The sequence below is a fragment of the Chlorocebus sabaeus genome, chromosome 9, assembly GCF_047675955.1.
Source record: "Chlorocebus sabaeus isolate Y175 chromosome 9, mChlSab1.0.hap1, whole genome shotgun sequence".
NCBI classification, from domain to species: Eukaryota; Metazoa; Chordata; class Mammalia; order Primates; family Cercopithecidae; genus Chlorocebus; species Chlorocebus sabaeus.
In genome coordinates this window covers 126464704-126489388 of record NC_132912.1, presented here as the reverse complement: position 1 = coordinate 126489388, position 24685 = coordinate 126464704, and the positions used below count along the sequence as shown (strand labels likewise).

The window sequence follows — 24685 nt, the reverse complement described above, 5'->3', positions numbered from 1 at the left end:
GAAAACTTTCTATAAAGTGGGAATTTCAGCTTTTAAAAAAGTTTAATAAATTCAACTGGAAAATAGAAAAATGATCTGGAACTTTTGTTTGTTTGTTTATTTGCTTTTGGAGACAGAGTCTCACTCTGTTGCCCAGGCTGGATTGCAGTGGTGTGATTACAGCTCACTATAATTTCAAGCTCCTGGGCTCAAGCCATCCTCCTGCCTCAGCCTCCCAAGTAGCTAAGACTACAGGTGCACACTATCACTCCTGGCTAATTAAAAAGATATATATTTTTTGAGACAAGGTCTCACTGTGTTGCTCAGGCTGGAGTTCAGTGGCTATTCACAGACGTGATTATAGAGTACTACAGCCTTGAACTCCGGGGCTTAAGCAGTCTTCTTGCCTCAGCCTCTCAAGTAGTTTGGACTACAGGTGTGTGCCATTGCACCTGGCTTAGAATTTTTTTAATAAAGACTGACTGCCATTTTAATTTAATAATATTGGTTTGTTCAGGTTCTCTATTTTTGTGTCAGCTTTAGCATTTTATATTTTTCTAGGAATTTATTAGATTTTCAAAGTCATTAGGTTCATGAGTTTATTATATTTTTAGTCTCCATCCTACCAAGTTCAGTGTCTCTTGTGTGGTGGGGAGAGGCAGAGGTGTTCTCTTGCAGAAACATCAGTGAGACCCCAGGTTTGGGGTCTGATTGCCCGACGGTAGACTACAGGTGTGGGAAGTCTCTCCCAGCCCTGGGGCCTCATAGAGTGTGTGGACCCACTGCATTTGGCACTGCTGTTTCAGAGAGCCCTGTACCTTGACTGAGCGGATAGAAAGAGGGATGCCTAAACTCAGACCTTCCAAACCTTTGCTTCTGATTCTGGGCCAGAGCGTGGCAGCCCTGCCCATGTGGCAGTGATGGACTGGAGGCCGGGGGCTGGGGCAGCATCTTCCTCTGCTTTGCTTCTTGGCTTCTCACACTGAGTTCCTCTTCATGCAAATCTCGACTCCATGGAGATGATTGCTTCTTGTCTTTCAGGCTTTGTGCATTAAGTGACCACAGAAGCAGCTCCAGAACTTCTACATTTAAAGAACTTAGATCTTGAGCACTCCTGATGGATGGAGAGGCTTGAGATTTACTGGAGACTAAAGTCACCCCCACCCATGACCACCCCAGGGTGCCCATGCTGCACCCTGACATACTAGGCCACTCTGCCCAAGCGCATCTCGGGTCACCTGATGGGCCACCATTCCCTTTGGCCTGAGACTGTAACACGAATGATGGAGGTGGAAATTTTGGAATGAAACAGTTGGGGGTTCAACTGACTCGATCACTTGTTAATTACATGACCTTCAGCAAGAGACTTAGCCACTTCTAGATTCCTCAGCTGTAAGACAGGGGGAGCTATTCTGCCCTCACAAAGCTTTGGGAGGATGGTATCAGTCAGGGACCCAGCAGGAAACAGAGGCACACACAGATGACAGGCGAATTAAATGAAGTGCAGAGGTGTGGGCAGGGATGTGGAGACAAACAGTGATATTGAGGCTAATGAGTGGAGGCTCAGGCTGTCAGGAAGTCACATCCTCCCACAGGACTGCAGGGCTAGAGTTAAGGAAGTGGGTTTCAGGGAAGCCCAAGGATCCAGCCACCACCAGGACCCCTGGGCCAAAGTGGGTGGGGGGTATGGAAGGGTGGGGGTGGAGGAAGGGGAAGAAATACCCAGAACGCTTTCTCCTCACCTTCCTATCTCCACTGGTCAATCCCCATCAGAAACCAGAGGACAAGGGGACTAATTTACAAGGGCCTCCCAGTCTCCCAGATACAGAGGCAAGCCCAGAGGGCTGGAGACCAGAGGGAGTGCAAACAGAGAACCCAGCTTACAAAGGTCAAATGTGATCACTCCTGTAAATGATCCTGCACATAGCAGGTAGCCAAGAAACACCGTGCCTCCAAGGCCTTTCAGCAGGCTTCGGTGCGTCCTGTGTTCAGCGTCTCCCCGGGTGCCTGTTCCTGTGGTTTCTGAAGAACTTTCGCAACAGCGTCTTACTGTTTACAAATGGAATATCTCATGCCAAAGCAAGTGTCCCAAAGGCCAAATTGAAAATGAAACCACAGAGTAGAGGCAATAGTGAGGAGAGGAATTAAGTTGCAAGAGGGATCCATGAGCTAAGAATAAGGCTTATCAAAAGATGCCAAATGTACAGGGTATGAGAGTAAGAACAAACATGCTGAAAATTAAATATGAAATGGGTAATTATGTAGTAATGAGATTGAGGACATTACAAAGGACACTGCCATTTAAACTACCACATCTCAACACAGTAATGAACGAGAAAAACCCTCCAGCTTTGTAATTATAATGATAGTTGCCATAACAACTTAGTATCTCTCTCCCTGTGCATCCATCTCAAGACTATATTTTTAGTAATGGCTGTGCCTGAGTATGTATTTTTCTTTATATAGCAGCTAATTTTTCAAATTAATGATCTTTCAAAAAAATTCCATTTTCATTCTCTCTGAAAGTGTAAGAGTCTCAGGGATAATTAGGGAAATGAGCAGGTGTGAAAAGTCCCTGATGAAAAATGCTATAAAAATATTGATGTCTTGACAATATTTGTTTCAACAGAATGTTCTCTGGACCTGCACGCTCTATTGTTCCTTGCCAAGCCGCTTAATATAAATCTCCTCTGTGGGGCTCATAAATATTTGAAAAATTATTAGCCGTGTAAGGTGTTTGAGGATTATTAGACAAGTATGGATTTATGTTGTATAACAGAAACTGGCTTAGCAGAATCCTGTCTAAGGGATGAATGAATGGACAGACACGGGCTTATTTTGCTTAGCAGAAGTGCACTTAGCAGATTCTCAACTGAGGCAAACAAACAATGGTTGACTTTAAAGAACACCATTTGAAGAACTCGGAAACCAGGGGGGGATTCTGAACTGCCATTTTGGTTTCCCAGTTTGCCCCCATTGCTACCCCTGACTGGAGTGTCTGGTTTCTGGAGCTCCACTTACCCTATGCAGAGAGACTCACAGCCCCTCCTGAGGGTTCCAGTCCTGAGTTATATAGACAAATTATTAGATTGAGAACAGAAAAAGTCTTAGAGAGAAGCATTCTTTGGCTAATGCCATGAAAGACTCTAGGCAAGATTAGTTATGCAGAAGGGGTTATTGAAATTTTCTGTGTTTCTCATACTCTGCTGGTTTCTGTGGAAGATGCAAAGTTAGCATATTGTAATAATCACAGAGCTTATCGGTGCTGTGCAGAAGGCCATTAAGAGTCTGTCTTGGCTGGGCATGGTGGCTTATGCCTGTAATCCCAGCGCTTTGGGAGGCCGAGATGGGTGGATTACCTGAGGTCAGGAGTTTGAGACCAGCCTGGCCAACATGGTGAAACCCTGTCTCTATGAAAAATATAAAAATTAGCTGGGTGTGGTGGTGGGTGCCTGTAATACCAGCTACTCGGGAGGCTGAGGCAGGAGAACTGCTTGAACCCAGGAGATGGAGGTTGCAGTGAGCCAACACGGTGCCACTGCACTCAAGCCTGGGTGACAGCGTGAGACTCTGTCAAAAAAAAAAAAAAGGGAATCTGTCTTATGGTTGTTGCCCAGTGGTGAGAGGAAAGAGCCAAGTTTGAGTGAGCTGGTAAGCCTTGAATCTCACCCAGAGGGGTTAGGTTTACGTGGGATTGGTTAACCCTGCAGATTCTTCGGTCAGGGAGCAAGGTTGTTAATGGGTGTTTTAGTTGGTGAGCAAAGTTGTTAATGGGTGTTTAGGGAGAATGAATGGCTTGTTGCCTTGAAGGAAGGGTGAACGGCAGGTCAGAGAGGCCCCAAAGCAGGGAGACCTGCTGAGCATGGATTCCCGTCACCTGCCATGGGTCTCTGAACCATGGGCTGAGTGATGGGCAGCGGGAACAGAGGAAGAGGCAGATTAAAGAATGTGTGCCACGAGAGCAGCAGGACTTATTGCTATGTATTAGAACATGAAGGAGAGATGGGGCCAAGATGACCAGGAAGGTCTTCATCTGAGAAACTGAAGAATGCAGGACCCTTCCAGACAGATAGGTGAGAGTTGGGAGGAAGGATAAGGCTTGCAAACCAAGAGAATGAGGTCAGCTTTGCCACCCTATGTTCCTAAACTTCATGAGCTCTGACTGTGCCTTGCACATTTCCAGGACAGGCAGCACCAGAGAGAGGGAGCCGGAGGTAGACAAAGGACGCTCCAGGAACAGTGCCGTGGGCTTCCGTGCTGGGAGAACTGGCATCAGTGCAATCGATTCTTGTTCTATTTGTTCTGCTTGCTTTAATTATGTGTCTCCCCAGGGAAAACAAACAAGCAAGCATTAATAGGGAGAGCAGTAATAAGTGGGACTCATTTCTTTATTCCAGGGACGTGTTGAGAGGCATGTTTCGGTGGGGCTTTCTCTGGACACTTACCAGACACTGCAGAGCGGGTATATGTTATGTTACCTAAGAGGTGCTGAAAAGCAGTAAAATGTCTTCAGGACTCATGGGTTTGGGGCCATTGAGATGTACATGGCCTGACTTTAAATATTGGTTAAAGGCAGTAGAGCAGGGTTAGTCCTGGCCATCACTAGCTTGCTGTGTGTCCTCGGGGAAATCTGGGTCTCAGGATCCTATGTAAAATGAGAGGGAGAAGATTCATTTTAAATTTGGACGCTATCAGAATTACTTGAGGAACTGCTTAGATATGCTAGTGCTTGAACCCACTCTTTAGGAGATTCTGAAGGTCTGGGGTGCAGCCTGGGTGTCCGTCTGCTGTTGAGCAAGCTCTGGGGGTTCTGATGGAGGTGGTGCAGGGCACAGTCCTGGCCTGGGCAGCCTCTGCAGTCCCTCTGGCCAGGATGCCAGGCCAGCCTCTTGTTAGTGCTTCATACAGCTCGCTGGAACACTGGGTGTGTTGCTTGCTGCTGGAGCCGCTTTCTGTTTCACCACTGAAGACTCTGTTGTTGTCTGGAGTGCCTGGCTTCAGATAAAACTGTCTCCAAGAGTGAGCCCTGGGGATAGGTCATGGAGGAGGGTGGGCGGGGATCCAGGAAGGGGTGGGGAGCAGAGAGTGGTGGGTGGGGAAAGGGACCCTCCTGCCCTCTCACCCTGGAGACTTCTGCTGGCTCTGGCTTCCAGAGTGTCCTAAGGGTTTGACAGGCAGGACCAAGGCCTCCTGGTCCCTGTGGCCAGGCCCTGCCTCAACCAGCAGGCTCCTCCTCTCCCTCTGGTCATTCTGCTTTGACCTTCAAACTGGAAGCCTGGAAGACTGGCCTAAAAGATGGCCCGATTGAGTGGCCTGTGCAGAAAGAAGATGAGAGGCTTCCTGGCCCAAGCCCTGACCACTGTGGGGTCTCAGGAGCCCCCACTCTAGGGAAGTCCTCACTCCAGGGCAATGATGAGGCCTTGCCCTGGTGCCCTGACTCAGCTCAGTGGCATCCTAGGATCATATCACAGGCCTAGAGGAACTGGGAAGGTGACAGGCCAATGCAGGCTTGAGGGTCAGTCTGTCCCTGTAGTACACTCCATGAGATCCCAAAGACATCTATACCTGAATACCTAGAACAAGAGATAGTTAGGGAACCTGGCAAAAAGTTAGGGCACATGGCAAAATGGACTTTGCCGATGTGGTTAAGGTCACTACTTAAGAGAGGATGACTATCCTGAATTTTTTGGGTGGGCCCATCTAATCACACATTCTCTTAAAAGTAGAGAATTTTCTCTAGCTGAAAGGCAAAAAGATGTGGCAGGAAGGGAAGAGATTTGAAGCTGCGTCAGTGCTGGCTCTGAGATGCAGGGCCCACGTGCGAGGACCAGGGAGAGGCCTGGAGGAGCCTGCAGAAGACATGAGGAGGAACACAGGCAGCCAGCAGGAGGAAAGGCGCCTCAGCCCACAGCCAGCAAGTGAACTGCATGTCAGTCCTACTACCGCAAGCAGCTGAATTCAGCCAATACCTGAGTGAGCCCGGAAGTGGACTTTTCCCCAGAGGCTCCCCTAAAAAACCCAGTTCTGCTGACCCCTTGATTTTGGCCTGGTGACACTTGCATCAGCCTTCTCACCTGCAGAGCTGTTAGAGAGGTGTTGTTTGAAGCCACTAGGTTTGTCATCGTTTGTTACAGCAGCAAGGGAAACGCATGCAGTCCTTTGGCTCCACATAAAGAATCCATGCAGAGTTGTCCAAAGTGGGAGGCCCTTTCTCAAAGGACACTCTGGGCAAGAGCCTGCTCTTGCATGAACCACAGACTCTCTTGTGACCCCTGGATGGCTGCCCTGGGGTAACATCACTCTCTTTCCCAAGGCCCCACAGAATCATTGTCTCAGATGGGAGGGGGTTCCTCCAGGGTCCCTAAGCCCTGCTCCCAGGGAACTTTACACCCAGAAACCCCGGGAACCTCAGGAATTCCTCATTCCCAGTTCCTGAAACAGAAGCATGGCTACTGGGAAGTCCACGTCTGCGGGATGGTCAGCACACGGGGCAGGAGTTTGAGAGCTGGTGGCTGCTTGGGCTCTGATTTACTTTAGGACCCCCGGCCAATCTTTTCTCCTCTCAGGTCACGTTTCTCCACCTATAAAACAAAGGAATGGAACAGCGGGCCTCAATGTTTTCTTCTAAGATTGAAACTCATTCGCGTCTCTGGGGAAGCAGGCCCCACGTTGGCCAGCCTGTGGGGGAGGGGAAGGGGGCTGGAGACAGACCGCGGGGCGCAGGGGGCTTCCTTGGGCTTGGCTGCTTGGAACACCTGCCTCCAAGGACTGGCCTCAGCGGGGTCGCCGGGAAAGGGAGGGAAGAAGGAAGGGCGGGGCCGGCCCCCCTGCGCCCGCCCCTGTCCGCCCCGGACCAGCCCAGCCCAGCCCAGCCCATCCCAGCCCCGCGGGCCGGTCACACGCGCAGCCAGCCAGCAGCCTCCCGCGCCCCGCGCGCCGCTCTGGTGTGCCCTACGCCCCTGCCCCGCGCCAGCCTCTGCGCCCGCAGCCCGCCCGGCGCTCCCGGTGACAGTGACCCTGCCCTGGGCGCAGGGCGGAGCAGGCATGTCCCGTCTGGGGACCGCTACCCCGGCACTGGCCCTGGTGCTCCTGGCAGTGACCGTGGCCGGGGTTGGAGCCCAGGGCGCAGCCCTCGAGGACCCTGATTATTACGGGCAGGAGATCTGGAGCCAGGAGCCCTACTACACGCGCCCAGAGTCCGAGCCCGAGACCTTCTCTCCGCCACTGCCTGCGGGGCCCGGGGAGGAGTGGGAGCCGCGCCCGCAGGAGCCCAGGGCGCCCAAGAGGGCCACTAAGCCCAAGAAAGCTCCCAAGAGGGAGAAGTCGGCTCTGGAGCCGCCTCCACCAGGTAAGGAACTTTCTGCGCTGGGCAGCCCGAGGGGGCGCCGGTGGTTTCGTGCCTCCAGGGGACAGCTGGCTTCTCCCTGTCTGTGTGTCAGGGATGGGCCAGTCCCGGGAATCTCCCTGTTGCTGCCTCTGCCTCTCTAGGGACTATGTCTGTGCTTCCTGCGGGCCTGCCCAGCTTCCCAGAACTTGGCCTTGACCCTGACACGCATTTCAGCTCTACCTTATACCCTTAGGTAAAGAGGGAGCTGTGCAATTGGGAGGCTGCCTGGAGGGTCAAAGTTCTTGTTTCAAGCTTGAAATCCCCTGAGCTAAGGATCTTTCTGCTGGATACCTCTTACTTCTCTGCCTACTTCTTCAATCCTCAAATGCGGCTGAATTTCCGCTTTGGGGATATGGATGGCTGGCTGTTTTGGCAGATGGCCTTCTGGGGAAAGTTCTGCCAGTAGGCCTTTACCCAGCTGTGTCCCTTCTCAGCTCCCTCCCTCCCACTCTCGGTGGGCCCCTTGGGTCCTCTGCCCGGCTGGGGCAGGATGGTACAGCCTCCGCTGGGGAGTCTGTGCCTGGGTCTGCTGCAGCCTGAACTCTGTCTTGGGGGCTGTCTGGCTGCCTGCGGTGCTCCGTCTTTCATCCAAGTCTCATACCCTTCTCAAATCCATCTTCAGTTTCTGCCAATCCCATTTTCCTAGGAAAATGACTTCCATTGAATGACGTAGTTTATTAACCACCTTGTGAAGTGGGGCTTCCTCTAGTTGTTCCAAATGTTCTTTGCTCAAATTTCAGGGGCTGCAGGCCTAGTATTTCAAGAGTGGGGCATGAGCAGGAATGTGGCCAAATTCTCTGGCCTCGCAATGGCCTTTCCTGAAAGGAGATACGTGCGGGTGCCACCGTTACAGGGCTCCGAGTGTGGAAGGCATCGCATCGTCTTTGTTTGGTTAAACTGCTCATGGAAGTCAGCAGCTAGGGCAGTGGGAAAGTGGAGGAGGGGTGAGGACACAGAACTCCTGAAAGGGTGGACCTATCTGAGCATCCCCCTTTGCAGAGGCCCTGGCATGCTTCCATTGTGGACAACTTTGAATGGGCGGGGATTTCTGAGTTGTGTGACAGCCCTGAACACATCCAGAATTTCCAGTGTCTCAGGGAGCGTTATGGGAATTCAGATGTGTAAGAGCCACTGTGGCCTAATAACAGGATTAGGAGTGGGAAGAGACTCATATTTGTAGAATGTAGACGGTGACTCCATTAGAAACTTTATGTGCCAGTTTCATTTAATCCTTTCAGTGGCTCCGAAGGGTGGATGAGGCTCAGACAGTTTAAGTAATTTGCTCAGTGTCACTTGCTGGCTTGGGAGGTTTGAAAGCCTTTCTCCTGTCCTTTTAAACTCAAGGCATTTTTGGTTTGGTAGTTTGAATCAAATCCATGTGCATTCTAGTTTTTTTTTTTTTAGTGCCTGCAACATGCTTAGCTCCACGCTGGGCATGGTAGGGTGGTATAGGCGGGAGACATGTATGTTGGGTTCTGGTAGTCCCTGGGAGTGGTGCCAAGGGGGAAAGTGGAAGGAGTCCCAGACTGGGAGTCTGAAGACTGGGCCTAACACCCATGTTTAGGGCTCATCAACTCGGGGATCTGGGATCATGGCTCTGTTTCCTGAGCTTTAACTTCATCATCATTTGCAAATAGGAAGACTGCACCTACCACCTCGCTTTACTTTGTCGATTGCTGTAAAAACCTTTTAACGAAAGCTTCCAGTGTGCCTGCCAGCTTCTGTGCTAGTCTTCCTGTGAACCTTTCATTCATTCCACAGGCTGTTACAAGAACCTGCTGAGCACCGGTGCTGGGTGAGATCCTAGGCATGGGGAGAGCACGACAGTGCTCTTCCCTGCCCCCACCCCCCCCCACCACATGGAACTAGCTGGGGACTCTGAGAAAGTAATCGCAGTTGTGCTGAGCGTTGCACAGAAGTGTGGGGTGTTAAGGAAACAAATAAGCTGGGGGAGCTCACTGAATCTGTGGGGGCTTGGGTAATGCTTCCCCGAAGAGGTGATGTTTAAGACTTGACAAGTAAGTCAGCTTTTATTGTCCTGGGGACTCGTACAAGTGACGGGACATCATTCCTAAGATAGGTTTCTTTCCCTACAGAAAACATCTCAGAAAGTCACAACCGGGCCTGAGCAATGTCCACAGACTAATGTGTCTGCAGACTCAGGGGTTACATGGGGAGGTGACTCTCTTTAGTCCTGGGAGAAACAGCTGTTGCCACTCTTGGAATGGGGTCTCTGGAGGAGAAATCAGAATGTAACCTGAATATGCAAGAGAAAGCTCCTTTGCTTTTGGAAGGCCATCTTGCAGGCAGAGACAGGCCATGGGGGAGCCTGTTTATTCGGTGTCTAGCCTCTGCTCCTGCAGGACGCCTTGCCCAGCTCAGCACGGCCCTGGCATCTACCGGGATCTCCAAGCCCCATACTGAAAACACGTCTTCGGAAAATCTAGAGACTCAGATCAGAGGCCTGCTGGGACAGCTGCCTCCGGACCTGCTACCATGTCAGCCTTGTTTCTAATGAATTCTGGGAGGCTTTTTTAGAGCTCTCCTCAACCATGGCAAGACAAGTGTGACATTTATCTCATATTTTTTAACTCCTGTCCTTTTTTATTTTGGTGTTTGCTCAGCAGAATCCTCTGCCCTGGACCGGAGTGGGAAGACTGGTTTAAGCATGAACTTGGTTAGGGGAGTCAGTGACAGTTTTGTGCAGTTAAACTACACTAGGAGGAAATTACTTTTTTTCCACTTTAAGTAGTGGCTTGATCTATATGCTGCTCATGGTGTAACAGAAGCACTTATCTCCGCATTGGATTGTTTTGGAATATCTTAGGAAGTCACTTACATAGGAAGGAACATTGGACTGTGGCCTGGAGTGTTTAATGCAAACTTCTGTACTTTGCTTCACTGGGTGGATGATGCAATGCTATGTACCAGGCACTGAGGTGGGAGTGAGGGGTTCAATTTAGAGATGCATAAGAGTATAAAAGCATATATAACTAATTAAAAGTCTATATGTACTTTATCTTTGCAGATGATAAAATATTTCCCAGATAGTTTTTGTCTTGCATAAAAGTGAGTTCAAGGAAAGATGTATTCAGCAAGTGATTCCCCAGTGAATTTCCAAACAGGCAGATTTTCTATGTTGTAGGCCCCAGAAGGGAGCCCTCTTTTAACCCTGTAGGGGATTTATGCAAGGAGCTGAGGGCATTGGGGATTTGATCTGGGTGTGGGTTCTGGCTTTGACCATTGGCTGTTCTTTCACACCACCACAGAAATGCCCAGTGGGCATTACATGCTGACGTTCATGGAGATGCTTGGAGAACTGAACCCTTTGGCTAATTGAGAATATTGCATTTTCCATGAGTGGCTGACAGGTTTCTGGAGAAGTAGAGCCCCAATATGCTCAAGAGAATGGAATCTTTAAAAACATTTATTTAAGTTTTTATTTTGAAATAATTATAAGCTCACAGGAAATTGCAAAAATAGTACAATGAGGCCCCATGTACCCTTTATCAGCTCCCGCTTATGGTAACCTCTTAGATGATTCTAGTACAAGATATTTCAATCTTGGCCAGTTTGATGTTTTGGGCCAACCATGTGTTTGCGTGTGTGTGTGTGTTGTGTGTGCGTGCCAACAGAGGAGGAAGGGGGTTGCCTTCCTGTGCATTGTCGGATGTTTAGCAGTGTCCCTGGACTTGAAATTGGATGCCAGTAGCATCCTCCCCCATGTTGTGACAACCACAAATGTCTCCAGGCATTGCCAAATACCCCTGGGGGTTGAGAATCACCGTTGTATACAGTATCAAAACCAGAAGGTTGACAGTGATACTGTTAACTAGACTACATGCCTTACTCAGATTTGACCAGTTCTTACATGCATTTGTATGCATATTCTCTGCAGTTTTTATCACATGTCCAGGTTCATGGAACCACCACCACTATCAGGATATGGAACTGAAGAATCTTTTTCTTAGGTTGCAGTAGGATTTTGGTACTGTACAATTTCTGAGGTCCTCGTTGTGAACACTCATCCATCCCAGAATTTTAGAACTCTAAGGAACCTAAGGAACCTAAGTGGAAACTGAGCACAGATTCTTGCTTATTGCAAGATTCTAACAGTGAACTGCCCAGCCTCTGCTCATAGGCTTCCATGGATGGATTCTCACCATTCAGTGGATGAAGAATACTTATTGCTAGAATGTTCTTCCTCATATGGGCTTAACAACGTTCTGCTCTCTACTTCCATTTATTTAGCTGTTTCGAATTGAATTTGACAGTTTCTAGATCCCTGCAGTTGGAATGATTTAAGGCCACGGGAGTGACTCTCAGGTCCTCAGTTTTTGTTATCCCAGGGTTAAGCATAAGATAAGGGGCCACATTTTGCACGTGCAAGTGGATTTGGGGGTGTCTTACTTTGCATGCCATCTTCAAATTGATGACCCTGGTTTGCAGCCATATTCCTTTTGAAGAATAAAAATAGAACAGAAAAATGAACCATAGTTATTGAACTTACCCTTTTCCTCCCACTTGGCAGTGACAATCAAATCAAATAATAAGCTGAACTATTGATTTGAATGAGGGATTTGAAGATTTTATTTATTTCTCTTTTCATTGCACTTTGGGTTGGAAGTAGGCTTGGATATGTAGTCTTTAAATTTGAGTTTCTGCTTGGTCCTTTGTTCACAGCTTTCTTCATGTGCTGGTGAGAATGCGCCACTGTTTGAATGTGGCCAAACCCACATCACCGCCATAGTCTTGAGCCCATGGAATTTGCAGAGGGGGCAGCGAGCCACGTTTGTGTGTCTGTGCTCAGAATAATTGAGTTTGCATTTTGTACTGTGCTGTGCCCCAGTTGCAGGGGGAAATAACCAAAGAGTTGTTCTTTGAGCATATTTGGTTGTAAACAAAGCCTTTTCTGTTGTGCGTGCTGTGAGCCAGTTGGTGAAAAGTGCTTCACATTTAAGCTTTCCTTCTCTTTTCGGGGTGGTTTGCTGCCTTTGGCTTTTGGATGGAAATGTCTTCTCCTGGGCAAAATGGGAGTGTAAGGATTAGGAGGCTGTGTTTGTAAATATTTCAGTAAGTACTTTACAAAGCAATCACAATGCTATTAGCATACCTAAACAATCAACAAGCAATCCTTAATGTCAAATCATATGCTCACTTTAAGAGTTAAATCCAAAGTGTTTTGTCCAGGTAAACTCCCTACAAAATTCCAAGGGAGAGGACGTCATTTCCTGTACATTAGCAAGCAGCTTTCTAAGACACCACCTCCATTTCCAAAATGCCTTCCAAAGTCAACTATTAATGCTGGCAAATTTCCTCTTGCCTGTGCCCAAGGTTCCAGAAACCAGGGCTCGCGCATGGATAATAAAGGAGGACACTCCCACGTTTGCGAAAGCTGGCCTGCGTGCTGTGGTTCTTAAAAACAGCCACTGTGTTTTCTGTATGCCCCAAGTGTCCATGGCTGCCAGAGCTCATGGCACCTTTAGCGTGGGGACAATGGCAGCCTGGCCCTGGAGCCTTGACTTTTGAGGTGGGGGTTTTCTCTGGATGTCCCTAAGGGTCCAGGGAGCCTGAGCTCTCAGGCTTGGCATCTCCAGCAATGGCTCTGCCCTCTGTGGCCCTCTCAGGCCCCAGCCACTGCAGCTACCTCTCTGGGGTCACAAAACCCAGGAAATTAGGATTTCTTTGGGTGGTCCCTGGAAGGGATGGTATCCACATCTGGCGGTGGCACAAAACACCTTCAAGTGTTAATTTAAGCCCCTGATGTCACAGATTTGTATGGAATGCCTGGTTCATGCTAGGCGCAGCTAGGTGCCCATGGTGAGTTTTTTCAGGATTAAGAGAGAGCTGAGCTCAAAGGCTGGTTCTGCCACTCACGGGCATTTGTGACTTCTCCAAGCCTCAGTTCCTCAGTGTGGCATGGGAACAATTAATAACCCAAGCTTTTGGAGGAGGTGTGCGATTGGATGGGTCAATGCCCAGCCTCCCAGCCTCCCAGCCTCCCAGCCTCCCAGCCTCGAAGCCTCTGGAGGGGCAGCTCAGAGGTATCTCCCCTCCCAACCCCACCCTGAGTCCCCAGCCAGGTTGAATCCCCATTGGGTCCTGCCAAACAACACAGCCTAAATTATTGGTATTTCCCCTTTCACCTTTTCACCTGTGCTACCTGAAATCTCCTCCCAGATACAGCACTGTGCCCAAGGCCTTCTTGTCTCAGGCTCTGTTTCCAGATGGAATCTAAAATGAGACTGGCAGGTACCAACAGCTCCCTGCACAGTGTCTGCACACACCCACCTGCTGCTGTTACTGGGGTGTCTCTTTAAAGGCAAAGGACTCTATTTGGTTGCAAGTCAGAAAGGCGGCTGCTGGCTGCACAAAGGGCGAGAGTGGGGGACCACAGGGCACTGCTGCCCCAACCAAGCCCACCCTTCCTTATGCCCAGATCTGAGGCCAGGTCTTCTACATGAAAGGATGACCCAGAGGAGGGCAGGACTGACCAGGCAGGTTTCCCAGAGAAGACACAATGGAGAGAGAGAGAGAGAGAGAGGGAGAGAGAGAGAGAGAGAGAGGCAGGCCATGGGATTTTGATGGTTTGTTCGATTGATTGATTTTGGTCTAGTTTTGGTAAAAAGTTCTTAGACAATTTCACGGGTACCTCCATGTCCAGCCCACAGCCTCCCCTCCAGCTCGCATCAAGGTCATTGAGATGGATGGAAGCCAGCGCATCAGTCCACTGCTCAACTCACCCTTCAGGACCCACTGATCCCCTGGATTCTTATTTCCTCTGGGAGCTTCCTGTCCTCAGAATTGGATAAGGGTGCAGGTGGTTCCTCCCTGTGTCATGGCCCTTTCCCTGCCAACATCACCCAGAGCAGGCGTTTCTCACTGCTTTTGTTTAGATTTTTGTGTTCACCTGTGAAGTTCTCCTGGCTCTCCTTGTGTGAGTGTTCCCAGCAGATCTGGTGTGTTTGTGGTGATTTAGCCTTAGTGCTGCAATTCTGGGGAGCCCCAGAGAACCTCTTTGGTCATTTCTTTTTCCTAATGTGGGTTCCTTAAGCAGAAGCAGGCAAGGACCTCAGAGCCCTGGGCTGGGTGCTTCACTGTAGGAATGCAGAGCCAGTTGGACTGGAATTTCCTGGGGAAAATGCAAAATTGCAGCAAAGCATTTTTTTTTTTTTTTTTTCCTGGCTTCTGGGGGTTGCTACTGTAAGCCCTTTGTATAGTGAGGGGAAAAATAGTTCTCTATTAACCAAGAATTATATTTATCACTGTAGACCAGAATAGAACATGTGGCCCGCATTGGCAATTCAGTTTGCTACTTTTAAGGAATTTGGTTTTGTCATGCAGCCCAGATGGAGATGCTGGGTTAATCCTGGCCCCTTCTCTGCACACTGTTTCCATTTTGCTTTCTTCTTTCATCTGCATGGACCATATGCCGCCTTTCTTGTTAGGAGAGAGGAAGGGGCTATGAAGGGGGGGGCCTGTGTGCTGTCTGTGAGGGGCTCAGATTTGGAGTCAGTCTCCAGCTCTGTCCCCTCCTGGCTCTGTCCGTGACCTTGGGCAGCTCTCTTCTCCCCTCTGAGCATCTGTATCCCCATCTATAAAATGGTATGCAAAGACCCTGTTAGAATTGATGTGAAAATGCCTTGTAAATTTTGAACCATGCTATGCACATTAGCTATTATTCCTCCAGCAACTGGAATAGCTCTTTGTGATGGGTGAGAAGATATAGGTCTTGCTCAGTGAGGGTGCGGGCCAGGGCCACCCTAATCATTTCAGGCAGCATTTTTGTTTCCTGCTAGTAACTTCCACCATGGCAGGTATTGTTGCCTTCTCCTTTCACTGATGAGGGAACCGAAGTGTAGAGAGGTGATGAGGTCATCCCAGGACACACCTGTGGGTGCAGGGGCAGACGTGGCAGCACCCCAGACTGGAACCAGTCTCCCAACCAGGCCTGTACTCCCAACCACCAGTTGCCTCCTCCCCAGGGAAGGCGCTGGGCCCCTGTCTGCTGTCTCAGCCCTATCTGCCACTCCCTTCGGGGAGTCCGTTCCCCACATATTGATCCCACCCCCCTCTCCCTGCCAGGAGAGTCACACTCTCAGTGTAGGAGGATCTTTGCCTGACATCCGGACTTTCACTGGAGTCCCAGAGCTGAACGGGGCCATTTCCTCATAGGCCTGAATCTGCCTGGGCCTGGGGTGCCCAGGCCACGGTGTTGTGGTGTGGGGGCTGGCAGGGCCCTGGTGTGGGGTCTGCCCAAGCCATGGTACTGCGGGCTGTCCAGGCTGTGGTGTGGGGGCTGCCCAGGCCATGGTACTGCGGGCTGTCCAGGCTGTGGTGTGGGGGCTGCCCAGGCCATAGTGTTATGGTTACGGGGTTGGTGGGGGGTGCCTAAACCATGGTATTAGAAGCTGCGCAGGCCATGGTAGTGGGAGCTGCCCGGGCCATGCTGTTGTAGTGTGGGGGCTGGCTGGGCTGTGGTGTGGGGTCTGCCCAGGCTGTGATGTTGGGGGGCTCCCTGGCTCCCTCTCTCACTGCCTGTTCCGTGGAGCCACCATGGAGGGGCCCTGGCTGAACGAAGGCTATTGTGAACACCATCTTCTGGGGAAGGCTGGAATGGGCATTATTTTCCAGAACTTTGGCTTTTTTTCTCATATATTTTGTGAAACCTTTTCCTTTCCTTTTCTTAAAACATCTTATGTTTCTGCAAAATCCAACTCAGTCTTATCAGAAGTTATGCTCCTGATTTTGTGGAGCCGCTACGGCCTCTACGGAGCTCCGGTCAGGCTTTTATGGAGGTAGCCTCCTTCCATGGTTTTCCCACCAGCTGGGATGTTCCCACCCACAGAAGCAGGACACAGCCCAAAGCAGCGTCAGGCAGAGATGTGGGTTCAGGTCTCTGACTCGCCTTCCTCCTCTGGCCTTTACAGAGGTTTCAGTTAACTGGCTTCTAGACACTAATGGGGACACTTAATTTTTTTATTTTATTTTTAGCTTACATGGAAATGAGAGATACTTCCAGCAGGTACCACCCAAGTATATAATAAAATGGGGGTTTCCTTTGGCTTGGCCCAATGCACCCCTTGAATTTTTTGAAGATTTAAGGTTTTCTTAATAAGTGTCCTTTTAGCAGGTGACTGTAACATAGTCGGAAATTATTTCATTATTGGCAGAATCCACCAGCTGATTTTAGTATTTCAACTGGCTTTTAAAGTTCAAGCTAAGTTTCTTTCTCCACAGACCTGCCCTGCCTCTTGTTTTTGTTTGTCACTCACTGACTGGTTCATTTGTTCATTCTTGCCTTCATTCATTCATCACAGCCTCCTAAGTCTCAGACTCTGGAGACAGAGCATTGAGCAAAGCCAGAAGTCATCCCTGTCTCATCAACAGACACGTCCCATTGCCACTGGGATACTGCCACCCAAGATGGGTGTAGAGCTGCGGTGTGGCTGCCAGTGCCCCACCCAGGTCTTCTTTCCCCACAGGGACACACAGCCCCCAGATACCAGGAGTCTCCTCTTCAGGCAGCTCACACCTGCTTCTACCACTGCAGAACCACCCTTGGAAGGCTACATCTCCCACTCACAGGCTGTAGCCAGAAGCCAACTGCAGTAGAAATGACAGCTCCTTGTCCCAAGTCAGGACAACCCTGTGTGCAGTTGCTGCTCCTGTTGGATGGGCTGAGCCTGACTCTGGCTGAGACCACAGCCTTGCTTAGCTCCTTTCCTCACCCCATCCTACCTCCCTTCCTCTCCCTCTCCCTCAATACACCTTGTGCATCCAAACCTCTGCATCAGGCTCTACCTAGAGGCAACCTGACCCAAAGCAGGTGCTATCGACTTCCATCAAAGTGGATTTGATTTGGTGGGGAGGTCAGGAACGTTTAAGGAAGCAATGCCAGAGCTGAGATTTTCAGGATCAGTAGGAGCTAATTAGCTTGAGAGTGAAGGGAAGGGCACTCTAGGAGGAAGAACAACATAGTACAAAGTTCTGGTAGGGAGGTCGGGAAAATTTAAGGAGGTGATGCCAGAGCTGAGATTTTCAGGATCAGTAGGAGCTAATTAGTTTGAGAGTGAAGGGAAGAGAAGTGTGCTCCAGGAAGAACAACATAGTACAAAGTTCTGGTGAGGAAGAAGCATGAACTGAAGGCTAAAAGGAGGCCAGTGTTGCTGGAGCAGGGAGAGGGAATGCAGTTTGAGAAGGAGCCAGTGGGCCAGCAGGAGCGTGGCAGGCAGGTGTCTCAGGCTATGGCAAGGAGGCTTCCCAAATGGGGGCAGCATCCTTACCTACAGGTGCCAAGCCAGGGCCTGGGAGAGAGTTAGGTTGGAGAAGCCCAGCAAGGTGGAAAATGCTAGCTCTGGGGTCACAAGTCTGAGGCTCCACTTCCAGTTCCAGAAACTACAAATGATGTCTCTGGGCCTCAATGAGGATCAAATGTACTACCCAAAAGTATTCTTCAGTCTTTTTTTTTTTTTTTTTTTTTTTTTTGAGACGGAGTCTCATTCTGTCACCCAGGCTAGAGTGCGGTGGTGTGATCTCAGCTCACTGCGAGCTCCACCTCCTGGGTTTACACTATTCTCCTGCCTCAGCCTCCCCAGTAGCTGGGACTACAGGTGCCCGCCATCACATCCAGCTAATTTTTTGTATTTTTAGTAGACACAGGGTTTCACCATGTTAGCCAGGAAGGTCTCGATCTCCCGACCTCATGATCCACGTGCCTCGGCCGCCCAAAGTGCTGAGATTACAGGCGTGATCTTCAGTCTTATAATAGTAACAACGTGAAGGTGTACGTTGTTTTTATTAGGAGTGTTTGTTCTCCTGGGTGTTTCTAATAACACATTTCCTTTCCTTTAACTGGAGACTCCTTAGACTCCAAGACACCATCTTTAGGGACAGGGGAACAGAAGGGAAGATGGCTGCTGTGCAGGAGAGGACAGTTGAACTCAGCATCCTGAACCAGCTCTGACATATGTGAAAGTAAAGGCATCTATCTCTCCCCCTTTAGGTAAAAATAGCAACAAAAAAGTTATGAGAACCAAGAGCTCTGAGAAGGCTGCCAACGATGATCACAGTGTCCGCGTGGCCCATGAAGATGTCAGAGAGAGTAAGTGAGGCTCTCACAGAGCCCCTACACCAGTCCTAGGCCCTGTTCAGGGAGGGTGGGTGGGTACAGGCCCCTGGTGCAGCAGCCGGACTACAGATTCGTGAGTGTGGGGCTGCCTGGGGCTTGCTGTCTATTCTGATCGATGCTGCAGGGGCGAGAACATTCATGGCAGCTTCTGGCCGCATTCACACTTGTGCACTGCCTCCCAACTCACAGCCAGGTTCTCCAATTCAGCCGCAGTCAGTTTTGAATTTCCTGGAGCTCTTGGTTGCTTTCCCCACCTCTCTATCCTCAGAGACGACATCATTTCCTTTCTTGTGGGACCTCTTAGCTGCCCATGGCCTTGAGTGTGCATTTCTTATCTCCCAACCTGACCCAGGAGCCTCTGGGGTCAGAGATCAAATCTACTTGCAAAATATGCAGTGCTGGGCCGGTGTCTCACAGTCATGTGAACACAGTGCACCTTTAATTGCTCACCTTGGGATGTTCAAAGGTATGAGTTTGAGACTCATGGACGATCTCTGGCCCACGAGCTATAGCTATTGCTATTAACTACTGCCATTATTATTATTGGATCATTATTATTCTAAACTGTGGTAACCAGGACCACATTGCGGCTAAAATGAGTATTAGTAATAACAGCCATTTATTTAGCACTTACGCAGTAGCCAGGCACTTGGCTGAGTATTTGGCATCCCCTAGTGCCCCTCTGACTGTGGGTATTATTATTATCATTATTATCCATATTTTACAGATGAGGAAAATGAGACATGGTAATGTGCATATTTACCGAGGGTTATACAGTTTCTATGTGGTAAAAACAGGGATTTGAACCCAAGATTTTCTGATTCTAGACTTTTTGGTTAGCTTAAAATAAACAATGCATTTCACAACTTTACATTTACAGAGGCAGGACTTTAGCTGCCATGCGAGTCCATAAACCACGTTACGAGTTGATTGTCACAGATGGAAGTGTGTGCTTCCTTAGGCACAATGTAATGATTTGGGGCAGTGTTTCTAACCAAGAACTTGCCATCAAAGAAATCATAGAGATGGCTAATAGTGCATCCTCAAGTGAAAACAGATGTCAACAACAGTGACCTTCTGTGGTCACTCACCAAATGAAAGTTTATTTCTTCTTAAAGTGGGCAGGCGTGCACTCCACCCATTGCTCATTGAGAGCGCTCATTGGACCAGGAGAGTGCGTTCTGCACGGTGCACGCTGTGGCTGTGTTTCTGCTGCTTGACCCTGGCAGTGTGGTTCTTTGGGGTCTTCTCTAGATGGGGGGTAATAGGACTCCTCACCTTGAGTGGACCTTGGACATTGGCATTTTGTGCCCAAGCAGGCTGATAAAACACCAGCTGTTTCTTCAGGATTGCAAATGCCACAGGGCTGACGTGGCTTTGAGAGTTGGTCTCGCCTCCCTGGGTCTTGCTGCCATCAGATCGGATCCTGGTACTTCTTCACGGCCTTGTTAATTTTTAAGTGCTTTTAAACATATTTTGCTCAGATTTTTTTCGTAGCTTCAGCAGAAGGGTTGGTTTGAATTATCTTAGTTCTTTATTATCAGAATTGGAAGTTCTTAAACTTTTGGGGAGACATTTTCAGAAAGATTTTTGAAGACTCAGTTACACACACACACACACACACACAGACGTCTGAATTTGCCTTCTTTTCTGCCATGGGTACACCCCTCCCTACTGGCCCACCCAGGATTGCTCCCCTGGCTTTGGCCTCAAAGCTCTGTCAGGTGGGGATCACTGGTCTCATAGGCAGTCATCAAGGCTCTGGTTCATTGAGTGCCCCAGATGTGATTTTAGCCTGTGAAATTTCTTTTACTAAAAAAAAAAAAAAAAAAGGAGGGGTCGAGGATAACCTTGGAGGGGAAAAGCAGCTGAGGAGATCCCTGACATGCAACTGACAGTTGGTGGCCATGGAGGCAGGGCACATGTGGCAAGGTGGCATGGCCGTTGGGAACACAGGCCTAGAGTTGGGCACCTGAGCAAGCAAAGTGTGGCCTCAAATGCAGAACTGGGCATTCTCAGAACCCCGAGTCCATCCTCCTCTCAGGATCTACTCAGGTTGCACTGGGGGGCTTTGAGGGCAATGTGGCAGAATGTTGGGCTGGTATATGTGACAGCTACATTATGTTCAAGGTGGCAGGCAGAGCAGATGTCAGCCACTTCATTTGCAAGGTGGTGGGCAGTACAGGCGATGTTAACCACATCGAGTTATGAGAGTGGATGGGGTTAAAAGGCTCATCTCAGATGTAGAAGTCATCCTTATGGAACTTTGGCTTTTGAGGAAGAGAGCATGTACATGGCAATCACTGTGATTAAGGAGTAGTTTCAGCTGTGGCAAGTATCCAACTACATTTTAGATGTTGTTTTGTAATAGTTTAAGAAGTTGGTTGAGTCATCATTCTAACTAATTCTTCACCTCTTCTCATCCCCACACCCTTTGCTGTGTAACTCTTTAGTTCCCTTTGCCAAAGCTGGAAGTCCCTTGGCTTTGGGCTGGTCCATGAGCCTTGTTAGGCCAACAGGGGTCATGTGTCAGTTCTGAGCCCATGCTTTGCTTGTTTCCATTTGTCTCTTGGGCCTCTTGCATCTCCACAAGAAGAGTGTACATACCTAGACCGCTGGTCCTAGGAGGCTGAGCAATGAGTGGAACGGATGTGGGCCCAACCAGCAACCCAGAGCTACCCAGCTGAGCTCAACTGATCTACAGACACCTGAAAGTAAATGCTAATTGTGTGCCATTAAGAGTTAGGGATTTCTTGTTATACAGCAGTAGCTGACCAATACAATGAAGATAAAGCATGACCTTTTTTTTCCCAAAGGTTACTTGACATTCCATAATATAACCACCTAATAACTGACATTTATGTTGTTTCCAATTTTTTGCTACCACAGACAGCTTTTGTTGCAATGAAATTACCTTATGCCATTTTATTTGCCATGCATTAATTGCAGAATTGTACTCTACTTGGCAATTCCCACTATGATTTTACCCGTTTTTTGGCCTCTGCTTCCCTTTGTTTCCAGCCAGATGAGGGCTTGTTTTTCACATGTGTCCCAAGCTTTAAGCTTCTGCTCATATGTTCTCTCTATAGGGAATTGGACAAGCATCAAAGTTGGTGATTGAGAGGACAGCTTTGGGATCAGACTTACACTCGAGACTTTGGACAAGTTACTAACTTCTGGCTGCCAGACTCTGGACAAGTTACTAACTTCTCTATGACTCAGTTTCCTCCTCTGTGAAGTGGGAATAACATTACCTTTATAGGCATATTGTGAAGATTAAGTAATGCCTGCACAGTGTAGCACACAGCAAACAGTAAGCTCTCAGCAAACATTAGCTATGACTTGAATTTACCATCTTGGGGTCTTTTGTGTGCCTTAGAACAGGGGCTGGCAAACTTCTTTAAAGGATCAGATTATAAATATTTTATGCTTTAGTAGCTAAGAGGCAAAATCAAGATATTATATAAGTGCTTATATGACCATTTAAAATGTAAACCTTAAAATATTTAAAATTTATTCTTATTTCACAGATCATACAAAAACAGGTGGTGGGCTGTATTTGACCTTTACACAGGCTATAGTTTGTTAACCTCTTCCTTAGAAGTTCAGTGCTCTGCAAATCCCACTTCCAGGAAGCCTCCTCTGATCACCACTCTTCAGTTTCCTATGCTTCTTTCTCATGGTCCTGGTTCCCTTGTTTCTCATTTCACAGTGATTCCTGTGCATAGCTCTTTGGTTCTGAAAGCCTGTGAATGCTTAAGAGCAGAGGCCTTGTCTGATTCATCTCTGGATAGACCCAGTGTTGGTAGCAGTACTTGACAATGGTGAACCTGTTTGTTGAGTACCCACATTGTGGTAGAGCCGGCATCATGGTGAACAGAACAGGTGCTCTACATATGCTCAAATGGGTTCTTTATGACCCAGAATAGCAGCTGGTCCTTTCAAGGAAGTGGTCTTTGATTTCAGTTCTTAGAGCAAGATCTGTAGGAAAGAAACATGATCAGCCGGGTGCAGTGGCTCAAGCCTGTAATCCTAGCACTTTGGGAGGCCAAGGCGGGTGGATCACCTGAGGTTAGGAGTTCGAGACCAGCCTGGCCAACATGGTGAAACCTTGTCTCTACTAAAAATACAAAACGTAACCAGTCGTGGCAGCAAGCACTCGTAATCCCAGCTGCTCAGGAGACTGAGACAGGAGAATTGCTGGAACCCAGGAAGCGGAGGTTGCAGTGAGCCAAGATCACGCCATTGCACTCCAGCCTGAGTGACAGAGCAAGTCTCTGTCCCACTAAAAAAAAAAAAAAAAGGAAACATGATGTCCTACCAGGATGGAAGTAGGATGGTTTCCCTGATACATGTTGGTGAATGTGAGCTTGCTTGATGCATCTCCCTCATACCTTGACTGGAAGAAGTTTGAGGCCTCAATCAGGCACCATACTTGGGGATTGGCCAACTTAATGTATATTTGTGTGTGTTTTAAGCTTGAGGGTTTTTCATTGCATCACAGACAGTTTGGTTTTTCATCCAAGCCCTTATTATGAGCCTCTTCTCTTCATTGCATAACCAGACAGTTCCCTGGGGCTAAGTTGGGTCTTCCTTCTTGGCATCTGGCACAACTATTCCCAGATCCCTGATTCTGGAGGATTTTACCAACATAGTAGACATGATAAACTACCATGCCTGTATTTCAGACTCCTATGGGAGTGACAGGGGAGGTGAGGGGCTGGAATTGGGACAGAGTCACACCCCTCTTGACAGACGGTGGTTAGGAAGCCCAAGAAATGTGGGCACTGGGAAACCAAAGGTGCCTTTACTCTTTGCTATTTTCCACTTTCTGCTCCATCTAAAACATGCCTAAAAAGTTATTCTTTAGTCTCTAAAATGAAACATGTGCCTTTGAAGGATTTTATAGCATTCCTTTACAATGTGGAGAGTTTTATTTTGTTTTTTCAACAATGGGTTTGTGGCAGGGCCTTCACTGGGTTTGATTAGGGGTCCTGGGCTGGCTGTAGCCTACAGTAGATGTGTCTGTAAACTTAGTGTGTTTATGAACACCACATGAGCAGTGTGGCCAGTCTGCAGCTATAGGCTTCAGAAACCTTGGTCTGAAACCATAGGCACAGTGGACTTGTCAGCCTAGAAATACTTCCCAGACAAGGGTTTAGGGGAGAGAACTCTGATGTGCTCGGTAGCACCCATAGGTGGCATGAAATTTCATTCATTTGTATCAGTCACTTGACCCCAAATGTGGTTCTTATTGACCAAGTACACGCTGGTCCATTTATAGGGGAGACATTCTAGGGCTGTACCTCTTCAGAATCCCCATGACAGAGGCGAGTACGTGTGCTTCTGTTGCTCTTGGGGAATTTGTTCTTGGCATACTGTGACCTCTCTTGTTTCCATCTTCTCAAAGCTTCTGTGATAAAACCTTCATTATTCTGTATTACTGGGATTATTCTGTATGACTCTGGGATGGATTTAAGAGAAAACCCAATTTACCATGTTATGCCCTAAAACTTTATTTAAAAAAATGGCACTTAAACCACTTGTGGTGGAAGTTGGTCTTATGGTGAAAGTAGGTTTCTTTCCTGGCTTATTAAACATTTGACTATGAAAGCAGTAAACACAGGCTATAAACTGATCATGTCCCCACAGAATGTGTATGTTGAAATGCCAACCCACAGGGTAATGGTATTTGGGGGTGGGGCCTTTGTGTGTGTGTGGTGGGGGGGACAGGGGACAGTGATTAGATCATAAGGGTGGAATTCTCATGAACGGGATTAGTGCTCTTATTAAAGAGACCCCCAAGAGCTCCCTTAGCCTTTCCTCCATGTTAGGACACAGGGAGAGGATAGCCACTGTCCATGAACCAGGTCCTCATCAGACACTGAATCTGTTGGTGCCTTGATCTTGGACTTCTCAGCTTTTAGAAATGTGAGAAATAGGCTGGGTGTGGTGGCTCACTCCTGTAATCCAGCACTTTGGGAGGCTGAGGCAGACAGATCACCTGAGCTCAGGAGTTTGAGACCACCCTGGGCAACGTGGTGAAACCCTATCACTACTAAAATACAAAAAATTACCCTGGCCTGGTGATGCATGCCTCTAGTCCCAGCTACTCAGGAGGCTGAGGCACGAGAATCGCTTGAGCCCCGGAGGTGGAGGTTGCAGTGAGCCAAGATCGTGCCACTGCA

General features: G+C 48.6%; 1 protein-coding gene across 2 annotated transcripts in view; it reads left to right on the top strand.

Moving 5' to 3' along the window:
* The first annotated feature begins 6869 nt into the window (after nucleotides 1-6869).
* The window catches only part of CPXM2 (carboxypeptidase X, M14 family member 2), a 146686-nt gene continuing 128870 nt past the window's right edge, over nucleotides 6870-24685 (top strand). The window contains exons 1-2 of one of the 2 annotated variants that reach the window (XM_007964326.3): nucleotides 6870-7327; nucleotides 18372-18470. In XM_007964326.3, coding sequence (XP_007962517.3) covers nucleotides 7024-7327; nucleotides 18372-18470 — 403 coding nt within the window. In that variant the 5' untranslated portion in view covers nucleotides 6870-7023. The remainder of the gene's footprint in view (nucleotides 7328-18371; nucleotides 18471-24685) is intronic. The other variant, XM_007964327.3, reaches the window with a different exon arrangement.